Source organism: Echiichthys vipera (genome assembly GCF_963691815.1).
Source record: "Echiichthys vipera genome assembly, chromosome: 19".
In the NCBI taxonomy this organism is placed as follows: domain Eukaryota; kingdom Metazoa; phylum Chordata; class Actinopteri; order Perciformes; family Trachinidae; genus Echiichthys; species Echiichthys vipera.
Window position 1 is genome coordinate 813,246 of NC_139844.1, and position 14,008 is coordinate 827,253.

The window sequence follows — 14,008 nt, forward strand, 5'->3', positions numbered from 1 at the left end:
TATATTGATGTCCGTGTGCTGACAACGTTTACACGCCCCATCAGGTCTTTCCAATACACACCCATACATTTACAATAAGTAGAGTCTACTTTGTGTCCAGACGTCATCATGCCCAAATACAGTTCTATTGTTTTCTAAACAAAATGTGTGCTTATCAGGCCTATGTCCCCAGAACACTGTGACCTCGTCCTGTTATTCACTTTCTCAATCATGTTTTCTTCCACATTAATTATCACTCACCACTAATCTGCTCTGTATGCAGAATTCCATTTATGGCTAAGCGTAAATGCAAGCTTTACCTTTTTCCTGGGACTGTATGTCAGTTCTTTCATATGGTTATATGAACCACACTGGACTCTGAATAGAGCTATTTGAGATTCCCAGCTGTGGTTTGTATAAATATATTGGGACCATATTAACATCATTACTGGAGTCAGTAATATATCTGGCTGGTGGCAGGAGAGGTGGCAGTTCCTCTCCTGGGCACTGCCAAGGTGCTGTTGAGCAAGGCACCGAACCCCCAACTGCTCAGGGTGCCGATCCCTTTGGCAGATCTCTCCACTAATTGCATGTATATAGGTCCTGTTGTGTGTGTATTTTGGGCCTGTGTGTGTGAAACATGAATATAATAACCGAGTGAAAAACTTGAATTTCCCCTTATGGGATTAATAAATTAATTTTTGTCAATAAGATTCCCTTATTGACAAATAAATAATATAAAATCCAAAACAGTTCAACTATATTTGCAGCCATGTGGCTCTCAGTCACTGCTCTCATTAGGTGCACATGAGACACTAGCTGCCACTCATCTGTGATAAAATGCTCAGTTACAGTGACATAAGATTCTGTGACAAAGGATGACCATGTGTTCACCATATGTTGAAGCTACCCTACCCTCTTTCTAAAGTGATTCCATGATTTGGTTTTCGTCATGTTGTAGAGGTTGAAGATCACTGTGTAAGTAAAATATTTTCGAGTCCGGAGGCTGCAGTGCAGACGCAAATCCTTAGCCATTAAAGTTGTGATAGAGTGCATATCGGTGTCTTCTGAAACTTTGAGATAAATGGTTTGCTGGGACATTCATTGTGCTCTCAGCAGAAACACGTGGAAATTTTAGCTGTGTTTATTACCAAAAAAATCATCCGTCCAGATCTAAACCCCATAGAGAATCTCTGGAAAATCCTTGGCAACTAAGTAAAGTCTAAGAAACCCACTACAGTTACTGAACTGTGGAAGAGACTGAAGAAGTATGGACCAAGATCAAACCAGAGCAGAGTGTGAAACTAGTGATGTCCTGTGGGAGCAGATATGCTGAAGTCATTCAAAACTGTGGCCTCTACACTTCCTATTCATTTTTGAATCCTATAGAAGAAAACATTGGTAAAAATCTTCTCTTCTGACACAGTGGTTACTGTTTTTTTCCCAAAATAAAGGTTTTTGTTGAAGTGCCATGGTTATTTAAAAAACATGCTAGTACAGCAGTGGTATAGCCACAGTGGGTATTCTATCAAAGTCTGAACAATGAAAAATTACAATATTGCAGAATAAATCAAGTGTTAATAATTTGTTCTCTAATTTTGATCTCCACTGTATATATTACTCACAACAACATAAAAATGTATTATTACCCCTCTGTGTGGGCTCTGAGAGCATAATATACTGCTAGCATAACTTAACATACCTGAGGTGGATGGGGGAATGGGAGAGTTGTGAGGTAGGCTGTCGAAAACAATGCATATTATGCAGAGAGGTTGCTCATGTTACCTCCTTTACACGCAAAAATTTTGTTGCACGGGCAACGAGCATGAGCCTACTATTTGCGTCAATGTTGGTGAAATAAAGCCTCACTTTGGACCGCTTGGTTCTTTACTTTTCCAACATCATCGCGTGTGAGAGAGTGACAGACAGGCAGCACCAAGCCCCGCCCCCTGCACCGGAGGATAGACTCTGACACAGTCTGTTCAGGAGGAATGTGAGGACTGTAGCAGAACCGATGACCTCAGAGCCTATTGATAATGAGGCCTTACAAAATCTTGCCCCGGGGCATATTTAGAACCAGGTTTCAGTACCCATCCACCTGTTTGTATGTTCATTTTCCATGTGCACATACAAAAACCTGAGGTAAAAACAAAACCTTAACTCAGTTAAAACCTGCACTATGCTTGGATGGAAAATTGACTAATTTCCATTTCGTCATCTCACCCTCAGAAAGCAAGAAAATAAGTGTTTTACCAAAAATGTTGTAATTCTGTCATTGTAAAATGTACATTCATGAATGCAAATTCCTGTGTGGCTGAAGGTCTAACATGCAGCCTGTGTTTAATATGCAATTTAATAGTTTTCTTTTCTATCAGCTGACAGGTAAATGCATCCATCACAAACATATATAAACAAATTCCTTAAACAGAATGATAAATTGACAGGACTCAATCACCTCTAATTGGTCAGCACTTCTAGAGAGCCTACTCTTAAATAAATGTCTATTGATTTTAAAAATAAATAGAATTTCCTGTAAGATTCATGGATCTTGATTGCATGAAGGGGAGCTGGCTAGTCAATACACAAAGTAAAATAAAGTATTTTCACACGATGTAATAGTTTTTCTTTGGATGGTTGCTCTTTTTCTTGTCTTTCGTGTCACATACCATCAGTGTTGTGTGTTTGTCTGTCTGTTGTCAGGGCGAGCAGACAGCGTTACAGCGGGCTGCCATGGTGGGAAACAGCGACGTCATCAGGGCTCTTATCCAGGAAGGGTGTGCACTGGACAGACAGGACAAGGTGCACAGCAAAGGACAGAAACACACACATAATGCTATATAATAGCAACCTGTGGGGTCTGGTACTGAGCCTTCAATGTCGCAAAGTCATAATTTTTTTTGGATACTAACATACTAACACACACATACACACAATCAACGCCAGATTATAAACCACGTCAAAATCATCATCAAAATATGCCACAACTTTGCTTATTTAGACCAATTGTACTCAAAATGATGGCCTAAGTGTTATAATGACCAGGTATGAAGTGACATGACAATGCAAAATGAACAAGCCAGCTTTGATTTGGAGTAAAATAAAATCAGGGATCTATTCTTTCTGATTGTTGTTGTGAGACAGAATTCGCAGTGCTGCTCATTCAGCTTAAGGTCCACTCTGACATCCCCAAATAATTTTAATCTCACCTAGTGTTCAGGTGTACAGTAGAACCCTGGTGACGGTGGGATGACTTCTAAATCCACTGTTGGCCCCGGCAGACAATTTATCTGAGGAAAGAACCTGTTAGTGTTCTTGTCATCCACAGCCAGCGTTGATAACGGTCAGTCTTAAATGCCTTTCAACACTTTTCCCCTTTTCTGTTAATTCCAATGCTGGAGTTGGTCTCTATCTTCGAAAGCATGCCATGAAAAAGTCAATGTTATCAAGCTAACTGCAGTGTTGTTGTCTACTCTGATGTCCTAAGCCGTAGGCTACTGATTCTCTTCTCTTCTGATACTCTTCCCGCCCACTGACCCAGTTAAATGTCAGTGTGGCCTGCTTTGAGACATAGGGCCAAAGAATCTCTTTGGTAGAGCAATGTTTTTTTGTTCCGCCCACTAATAGCAGCATTTGATTGGCTGATTTACCCGTCACTTACTACATCAACACACACACACAGCTACATACTTGAGGTTCATGGTCATTTTCAGGTAGAGTGTTTTATTTCATGTTACTTAATGTGAATGTAATAACATGTTACATAAGTTGACGTTGTGAATCATACGGGCCCTGTTAAATCAAATTGCAACTATTCTGTATTTCTCACTTTGAGAAAGAGCGAGCCGCTGTATCACTGATCAGCTGATCACCGGCAATCGACACACTTTCAGAGTGGTACGTCACCTCCGGAGTCTCGTAAATCCCTCTCAGGCCTTTTTTTGTTGTAATGGAAACACGCCCTTAGGAAATTAGGCTGAAATTAGAATTAAAAGAGATAATTATTATTCATTGAAATAAATTTAATGACATTTAAAATGCTGATATGTTGGGCCTCCTAGAAGTCCCTAAGGCTTCCCCTCAAACACACACAGAGGCTAATGGCACATTTAGCTCACAGTCAGTCAGAAGAACGTGGAATTCCAAAGCCATTGCAATGACTGCATTAAAGAATCCAATAATCATAGAGAAACCACTGTACCTGTAATCTGCTTAGCCTCATTCCCCCAGTAAAAGTAGAGTTGTGTTAAAGTCACAGTGGATCCTGAGCCAATGGATCATTCAGGAAGATAATATTAAAGGAATAGTAATGAAAGGAGCAGAACAAACAATTTCGATATTTGCTGATTATGTATTGGTGTATTAATCCGACCTAGAACATTCTTTGGCACGGTTATTTGTACTTTTGAAACAATATGGATCCTTCTCGCGATAAAAGCTGAATGTTACAAAAACACAAATTCTCTGTTTTAATTAGAGCCAAGTGTGAAAAATAAGTACAACTTGATTTGGGATTCTGATTCAATTAGATATTTGTGGGTAAATATTCCAATAGATTTGAGAATGCTTAACTACCTCCCCCTGTGAAAAAAGATTGGGGAAGACATTAGGAGATAGTGTCTTATACATTTTCTTAATTTTGGGTCACGCGTGGAATCTGTCAAAGTTGTTATTTTGCCAAAATTGCTGTATCTCTTTTAGTCCCTTCCACTAGATATACCTGACCACCAATTTCATGAGTAGGATATGCACATTTTGCGGTTAATTTGGCAGGGACAGGGGCCAAGAATCAGATATCAGAGTTAACAATTGGCAACAAACAAGGGTGGGATCGCTCTCCCATGCTTAAAAGCTTACTATACTGCTGCTCAATTGAGGCCATTAATATGCTGGTGCAACCCAGGATATTGCGCTAGATTGAAGGAGATTGAAAGTTCTATAATCAGAAAAGTTTCCAATCTAGGCTGCAATTGGGGACAGGGGCTTGATGAATAATTTAAAGGATTTGGGTAACCCATAGATATGTTTATCACTTAAGATGTGGAACAAGTCAGTAGCTTAAGCTTGTCTTGAGATGGTGTGCATTTTATAAGCCTGTGAATATTCTCATTTCACAAAAATGGGAACAGGAAGGAAACCTTGTTTTGAAGGAAGAAGATTGGGATAACTTCTATGAGATACAGTGGAAAACTTCAAGCTCAACTACTGTATATGGCGAGAGTTTTGCTGGAAAAACCTTATACGGGTTTTCATCACTCCAGCTAAAAAAGACGAAAATTCTTCTGCATGCTTGCGACAGTGTGGGTGCCTCGAAACAAACCATTTTCACATATTCTGGTCCTGTGCATCATTGATTCCATTTTGGCAGGAGGTATATAAAGTTTTGCAGAGCATTTTTCAGATGGACATTCAATTTAAATTTGAGTCTTTATATTTGGGTGCCATAACGTCAGAAAATGCTTCTTCTTTTGTCAAATACTTATTTCAGATCCTGAGTGCTGCGAGCAGAAAAGCTATAACTAGAAGGTGATTAAAACCAGGAAAACCCACTGTGGAGGAATGGATTGACATAATCTATGACGTATTTAAGATGGAAAGGATTACCTTGGCTTTGAAACTGCAACAGGGAACTTTTTTGAAAAGATGGGAAAGATGGTTAACAATGTCACACCGATACTACCATCATTTGTCTAAAGTGTATTTTTGTGTCCTTTTTTATATTTTATTTTACCCTTCCTAACAACAACGACAACACATAAGGTCTGTTTAGTCTTTATAAGGGGAACCAATGCTTAAAAATACTCTCACCCCCTCAGTAGTCATGCTAACTGCAGATGGGTAATGTTGAGACAGTTTTCCAGACTTAGTTCCAATTCATTCCAGAACTGTAGTCTGTATTATGTAGCATACTATACAGTGACTCAAGTTGTTATCTTTTCGATAGATTTGAACATATTTATTGGGTAGAGCTGGGTAGCACTGATTTCCTGATTCATTTTAGAGATGGAATTTTTGGCTCTTTGAAGGGAGCCAGATCTTGTGGACCCGTTCCTTTCAGAGAGCCATTCAAAAGACTTTCTCATTTGTATATGTATTTATTTTTAAGAAGCCATCCTAGGGGTACCCAGCCTTTATTTTATCTGGAAAATAATCACTGGTAGGAATTATAGGCTAAGATTTGGATCAGAATCATTCAAACTTAGACATTCTACCAATACATATTATATTGGTGGAGTTTAATTGCGTGTAAAATATGTAAGGCTTTACACATTTGAATTGTTTTTATTGCTTTACTGTTTTTAAGTCCATGTAAAGTTTGATTATAATGTCCAAATTCTATTTTTAAATTGTGTATTTGTGATTTCTGTATATTGTATTTGTGAATGAAGAATTTTCAATATAAAATAAAGTTAAAATATACAGTTTCAGTATATTTCGGTAAAAAAGTAAATCAGTAAGTCATTCTTTTCATCAAAAATATATCTCTTTTCATCAAAAATATATTTGGAGCAGTCAATGTCTTAAAAAAATACTCCATATCTAACCAAAATAATTAAATACATAAAAATTCAACATTGGACAACTCAGAAGATGTTATGCCCATATCTTCAAATAGGCCCTGCACGTGTGCTCTGCTGCCCTCCTTCCCTTGTGTCTACCCTTCGCCTCACTGAGTGGAGTAGCAAAGGAGTAGCAAAGGAGTCACATTTTTAATTCATTTCAATGAATGGAAGGGGACATGAAAGATATTATCAGAGATCTAATTCTGTCAATTGTACAATGAACCCTCTGACCTGGTGTAATATCAAAAATATTAAATTTTACATTAAGAATTTACCCCAAATCAGTAACATACATACTTTTTATTTAATATGAACACACTACAGCAGTTAACACAATAAAGAGCAACTCTAGTCTACACACTCTACAGTCAGTGAGTATTGAGTGACATTTATTCAGAATTTTTTTCAGATATCTTGAGGTCAGTGGTCAAACGACCATTTGAAAATGACCATTTCAGTTTTCCCTAGCCAAAATTTAGCCTAACTTTTTTACTTTTGATACTAAGAAAATATCAAGTTTTCTTTTTATGAATTCATAACCTGAACCCCAACCTGAACCCTAACCTAAACCTTGATCATTCGAACAAAGATCAATTTAACCGGAAAATTAATTTTTTAAACCAAACCCTAGTATTGAGTATTAATGACAAGGAATTCCAAATGTTATCCATAATATTGTAATTGAAACATTGGAAATGTATACACGTCAAAAAGTATGGAGAGTGTAATATATTATTGCATACTGGTTCATTTTGCCAGCAGGGCATATATCAAAATGTAAAAAATATGTGTAAACACTAAACCAAAGCCATTATCAATGCACCATAAAGTGTGATTTACCTATACAGATCCACACCTATAAATGAATCCAATTTTATGTAAAACATCAGTAGCTGAACAGTTATCAAAAATGGCAAAGTAGTTTTAATTGGAATGAAGTAGCGAATGAAACTCAGAGCATGGCTAACCTAAAAATTATGAAGGAAGTTAATCTTTATAAATGGACATATATCATGAAGATTTGTGTTGACATAAAGTAAAGTGCATCTATCTGGCTGTCGGTAATTTGTTTTCTTGTCTTTTGTCTGTCAGGATGGCAACACAGCTCTCCACGAGGTGTCCTGGCACGGCTTCAGCCACTCTGTCAAAGTGCTGGTGAAGGCTGGAGCCAATGCTCACGCTAAAAACAAGGTGATTCTGCAGAGGAGCGCTAAACTTTAGCACAGATAATATTAACTCATGGTCCACAATGAGCATTTTCCAGACATTTCATCCCCATCCATTACTGAGCAAATTCGGCGACTGCTGTAGTAGAATGATAGCCAGATGAAAGTTTTTACCAAAGTTTCTAAACACTGGGAACCTGAATAAAATATTAAAGATACATAAATGGTACATGGTATGTGGTATGACAGCAAAAAAGACCCTAGTTGTACACTAATAAATGATGACACTCTGTCTCCAGGCAGGAAACACCGCTCTCCACCTTGCGTGTCAGAACGGACACGCTCAGAGCTCCAAGGTTCTGCTTCTCGGAGGCTCCGGGCCCGACAGCAAGAACCATGTAAGTCTCCAGCAGGGCTCTGCTGGTTGCTGCTGCTGCTGAAGCCTGAAGCATCTCCCAGAGTTAATGAGATGGATGCAGAGACAGTCTGCCTCCTGTAAATTCCATTGTTGGTGGAACATTAACAAAGAACGGCAACGGCCCTGTCTCACTGAACAAGGCATTGTGACATTTCTGTTTAGACAGTGAGCATTTTTGCACTTCCGGTTCCCTCATTTTGAAGTCAATGTTTTAGATACTTTAAATAAGGTGTGTGGTTAACACAAGCTTAAGAGATTTCCACTTTTTGGTCTACAACATAAAATACGACAAATATATTAAATTCAAATTTTGAAGCTTGTGCATGTCTTTTAAAAAAGTTGGTTGCTAGCAAGTGGCTAAATGAGACTACAAACGTCATCACATGCGGAGGAATCAGATGAAAGCTAGTGGGTGGTGTAGTTTGCATTTCCGCAAAAAAAAGTGGAGTTCATTTGTGAAGAGCTTATTTTTAAGGCAGAATAGCTTTTTTTCCTGCAATAATCCTGGAAAATCCTATTGGCCTACAAAAATGTCATTACTGCATCTCTCTCTCTCTCTCTCTCTCTCTCTCTCTCTCTCTCTCTCTCTCTCTCTCTCTCTCTCTCTCTCTCTCTCTCTCTCTCTAGCCTTTTTATACTGGTCTGGAACATCTAGCCATTAAAGCTGCATTATTTATCATTTTTATATTAACAGAAGAAAACCTGATTGTGTGTAATGTGAAAGCCTTGAAATCCAGGATGCCTGCCTGCTCTGTGCAGTGCACTGCTGCCACAGTGCTGTTTACATGGCACAGTGCACTTAACCTCTTCTACTCCACCCCTCCCTACTATAGACCCATGAAAATGGGAACCTGAAGATAAAATGAATATGCTGCTCAAGTTTTTCTTGTCATAAATCTGCAGTGAAGATGGCTGATTCAAATGTTGAAGTTTTGGAGTGTATAATAATAAGAGAACATTATGATGCCCATCCCAATGATCACTTATGTCTCATAACGTTGCTTTCCGTCGGAAACCTTGTATGTCAAAAAACGTCATTATTCAGGAATGTGAGGTTTGATGATCCAATGGTGTTACAAGTTTTAGTCACAAGCTCTTTTTAATGCTTTTCGTTGGTTAACACTTTATACAACCCACACACAGACGTACAGAGTGACAAATAACACTGATTCATAAAGAAAATTAAAAATGACAAAATATGGAGCTACAAGGATTCCGCCAGACAGCAACGATAAGTTGCTGCAATTCTTGGATTCATACCATTTGTTAAAATCAATTCCTGCGTTCTTTATTATTTATTTATTTAACCAGATAAATAACCCATTGAGATCCGAATCTTACAGATAAAGTGCAGAATCTTGACCATGGATTACAAATCAGAAACACAGGGACTGACAAATTGTCTCACGTATTTTTTCTATTACAATTGAGCCAAAGACTTGAAAAAGGAGATCTGCCATTTTTAATTCTTTTTGGAGGAAGTTTTATGCGGTGGGAGCAGCAAAACTAAACGCTCTTTTATCCGGGTTTAGTGCGGACAAGAGGCACAGAGAGTTTAAAAACATCACAGGAACGCAAGGCATAATGGCTTCTGGTTATTTGAAGGTATGAACATATGTATGAAGGCACCAAACCAAGAAGAGCTTTAGAAATAAGCTTCAGCCAGTGAATATGCCTGTGTACTTTCAAAGATGGCCAATCTGAGTGTACAGGTCACAGTGATGTGTTAAGTGTCTACAACCAGTCAAAAATCTCAACGCACAGTGAGACACGGTGTCCAATGACTGTAAACATTTGGTCGAGGCGCACATATACAGTATATCTCCATAATCCAACAGAGGAAAAAAGGTTGATGAAACAAAAAATTCCTTGCTCTAAGGGAAAAGAGGGATTTGTTTCTGTAATAAAATCCCAACTTCACCTTAAGTTTAAAGGCCAAATTGTCAATATGTGATTTCAAAGACAGATCACGCTCAAGAATAAATCCCAAGTACTACTACTAGCTTTCGACATGCTCGATAACATTTCTTTGAGAAGTTAAAATCAATGGGGCATTTATTTTTTCTCCACTTAAATGAGAAAACAACATGAGCTTTTTTTATCAGTGTTTTTGACCAACCTTAGTTCCCTCAAATGAGACTGAACAACATTGAAAGCTGACTGCAGAAACTCAAAAGCTTCTGCAACAGATGCTGAGAAACAATAGATGATAGTGTCATCAGCATAGTAGTGATACATGGCATTTGACAAATGATCACACGTTATTGCTATAAATGGAAAATAAAATAGGTCCTACTATCGAACCTTAGGGCACCCCTTTTGAGATTTCTAAAAAAGGAAGAGGTTGATCCTACCATTTGCACGAATTGCGTTCTGTTTGACAGATAGTTGCCAAACCAGGAGGCCTCTGGCTTTGATAAACCAACTCGGTAGAGGATTTTGATCAATAATCCGTGATCAACTCTATCAAAGGGCTTTGATAAATTGATAAAGAGAGCTACACAAAATTGCTTACAATCATTTCTTTCAATAATGTTAAAACCTTAAGAGCAGCTTTTACAGTGCTGTTTTTTTCAAAATCTGACTGATACTTAGATAATACATTATTGGTATCCAAAAAATCCTTCAGCCAAAATGCAAAGTTTAGAAATCAATCTGTAATTGTTTACTATTGAGGGATCACCCCCTTTATATATATATATATATATTTCTTTTTTTATTATTATTATTATTTTTTTTTGTTTTTAAAGAGAAGCTAACAGCTCAACATAGAAGGACAGTGCACGAAAAAAAATCAACAACACTATTCAAGTAGCTGTAGGATTTCCCTCAGCCACTGAGTCCAGCTCGGTGGCTGAGGGAAGCTTTTTCCAAAGAGGGATTACCCCCTCTTAACAGGGGACGAACAAATGCTGATTTCAGGATTTTATTGTTGATCAGACTCAAGTTAAAAATATATGAAAGATACTCAGCTATAAAGTCAACAGCCAACTTAAGGAAGAACTGCTCTAGTTTATCAGGACCTGCTGATTCCCTGGAGTCCAGATTCTGTAATGCTCTGCACCTCAGTGGTTGACACTGGCATAAATTAAGAAAGATGAACAGTACGTTGACTATCAACCTCAGATGCTTGTGACACAATATCCTGATTTTTGTCAGATTTTACCAAATCAGGGTGCAATGAGTCAAATCAAAAGCCAGCTGAAATAAAATGTTCATTAAAATGATTTAGCATGGCTGATTTGACATTCAGAACATGGCCAGAAGAAGATTTTATGACTTTCCAAAATTTCTTTGGGTCATTAAGGTTTTTTGTGCTTTCAGAGATTAAATATTCTGATTTGGTCCTCTTAATTAGGGTTCTATTGTGACACATCTTTGAACTTAAATTTGAAATTAAATTCCTAATTAGTCAATATGTTTTTCAGGCGGGGGAGACGTCTCTGCATGTGGCGGCCCGCTACAACCATGTGGCTGTGATCCGCATCTTGCTTGGGGCCTTTTGCTCCGTTTCAGAGAAGAACCTGGTTAGTTACTGAATAGACACAAATGATCACTCACCACCAGCCAGATACCAGTTATGAATCCAATATGGCCTTATTGTACAGTACTAGAAACTTTGATTGGAACTTTTTCCCCAGGAATAAAAAAACATACATCTAGCTTGTAAAAGGTTTATTTTTTAATTAATTTGACACAATTTTCTGTCCAGAATTTTACATTTAAATGTGACGCATCACATTGTTTTAGTATTTTTTGTCTGTTATCTTGAATTGTAGCTTATACAGCTTAAACATGTGTAATGCATTTGTGTTTAGATTGTGCTCATCAGTTTGCACAAATGAGAGTCTCTGGTGTTTGGAAGTTTGAATAAATAAAGGGCCGACATAACGTGTGTGTGTGTGTGTGTGTGTGTGTGTGTGTGTGTGTGTGTGTGTGTGTGTGTGTGTGTGTGTGTGTGTGTGTGTGTGTGTGTGTGTGTGTGTGTGTGTGTGTGTGTGTGTGTGTGTGTGTGTGTGTGTGTGTGTGTGTGTGTGTGTGTGTGTGTGTGTGTGTGTGTGTGTGTGTGTGTGTGTGTGTGTGCGCGTACGTGCGTGTGTGCGCGTGCGCAGGCTGGTGACACACCACTACACGTGGCTGCTGCTCTGAATCATAAGAAGACAGTACGTTTGCTGCTGGAGGCGGGCGCAGACAGCCACATCTGCAACAATGTGAGTGCCCGCAGCCTCTTTCTGAATCATTAACACTCAGAAGAAGTGTTTGTGTACTCACTGTGCCTTTCACACATTTCCGTTGTGTTACCAATTTGCTCTTGAGAGATTCTTACGGCAGCACACTGTCCCTGCCTCCTTCCATCTATTTAAAGCAGCACAAGGCAACATTACACATCAGCAGAAGCAATAGGCAGCTGCTTAGAAACTATTTGTAGTTCAGCAGGCAGAGCACCTTTTAGCTGATTATTTAAAGGGTACACAGCACACTTTATTTCTCTGCTATGATCACTTTAACCAGAAGATGTTCTCACTTTCAGTCAGTTAAAGGTGAAGACATTGTCACAGCACAGGTAAAAGAGAAGGTGGAATTATCAGTACGAAAAAGACTCACAGGGCAAGTTAAGCACAATGTATTTCCACAGCGTTAATTACATCAATACAACAAAGGCCACAGCTATCGATTATCTGAGTAATCGAGTTGGTCTCTGAAAATTAAATAGCTGGTTTCCTTTTTTAGAAAAAGTAAGCTTTTTATGAAGTGTCTATTTGCACCTGCGTGAGAATAGTCACATGGCAGCAGAGTCAATGACCTAGTTTTAGAGGGTTTATCTGCACTTTAAAAAAAAGTGTGTGTGTTGGTGGCGGGGTGGGGGGTATATGTGTGTTTGTGGGTGTGTTTCTGCAGGCAGGTCAGACAACATTGGACCAGGCCAGAGAGCACAACAATCCAGACGTGGCTCTTCTACTGACCAAAGCTCCCCAGGTAAAACCAGTATCAGTTGGTATTTATATTTAACCACACTTTCTGTATCATAAATACATGTCTGGCATTTGTAGCAGAACAGACATCTTGACAAGCCGTTGGAAATAAAGTTTGGGTTATAATAGTGTACAGATTACTGATCAGTGTAATAATAATGATGACCTGCATTCTTTATTGATTAGTAAGCAAGCATGATGATAGCAACTCATATTGTCGTGTGTGTGTGTGTGTGTGTGTGTGTGTGTGTGTGTGTGTGTGTGTGTGTGTGTGTGTGTGTGTGTGTGTGTGTGTGTGTGTGTGTGTGTGTGTGTGTGTGTGTGTGTGTGTGTGTGTGTGTGTGTGTGTGTGTGTGTGTGTGTGTGTGTGTGTGTGTGTGTGTGCGTGCGTGCGTGCGCATGCGTGTGTGTGTGTGTGTGTGTTCAGGTACAGAGTTTTATGCGTGGCAGGAGCGCAAGGAATAGGAGAGACAAGCTGAAGGCCGAGGGCAGAGCTCAGTCTGTGCCCAGAGATGAGATGCCCTGTAAGGTAAAGACTGGACCACTGTGTCAAAGCAACTGTAAATGATTGTTTTGACAGTTTGAAAATCCAGAAAAAACCTCAAGATACATGAGGCACTTGTGAGACAGGAAGAAGACAACTGCTCTGGGAAGGGGGGCATCTCGGTTGAGTGTGTGGGAGGGAGGATATGACACCACTGTGGTCATGGAGCCGGTTCGTAAGATGGAGTCTCTTATCGTTCATTGAATTTGCCCTCGTTGCCATAGGTCCTGAATCTTGCCGTTTCTCCAGTTACACATTTTCGTAGCTGTCTTCATGTTATTCCCTCTCCTTCACTGTTGGATGTTTGTTTTCCAGGTGATGGCAGCAGCTTGATAGAAAGTTAATCAACACACCGGAGAATGAGCTGT

At 38.9% G+C, this 14,008-nt stretch overlaps 1 protein-coding gene across 1 annotated transcript in view; it reads left to right on the forward strand.

The window, feature by feature from the left end:
- The window catches only part of ankrd6b (ankyrin repeat domain 6b), a gene marked incomplete at its 3' end in the record, with an annotated part of 122,185 nt that overhangs the window by 67,319 nt on the left and 40,858 nt on the right, over positions 1–14,008 (forward strand). The window contains exons 4-10 of the mRNA XM_083933740.1: positions 2,680–2,778; positions 7,632–7,730; positions 8,005–8,103; positions 11,552–11,650; positions 12,236–12,334; positions 13,023–13,100; positions 13,524–13,625. Of these exons, the coding sequence (XP_083789866.1) occupies positions 2,680–2,778; positions 7,632–7,730; positions 8,005–8,103; positions 11,552–11,650; positions 12,236–12,334; positions 13,023–13,100; positions 13,524–13,625 (675 nt within the window). The remainder of the gene's footprint in view (positions 1–2,679; positions 2,779–7,631; positions 7,731–8,004; positions 8,104–11,551; positions 11,651–12,235; positions 12,335–13,022; positions 13,101–13,523; positions 13,626–14,008) is intronic.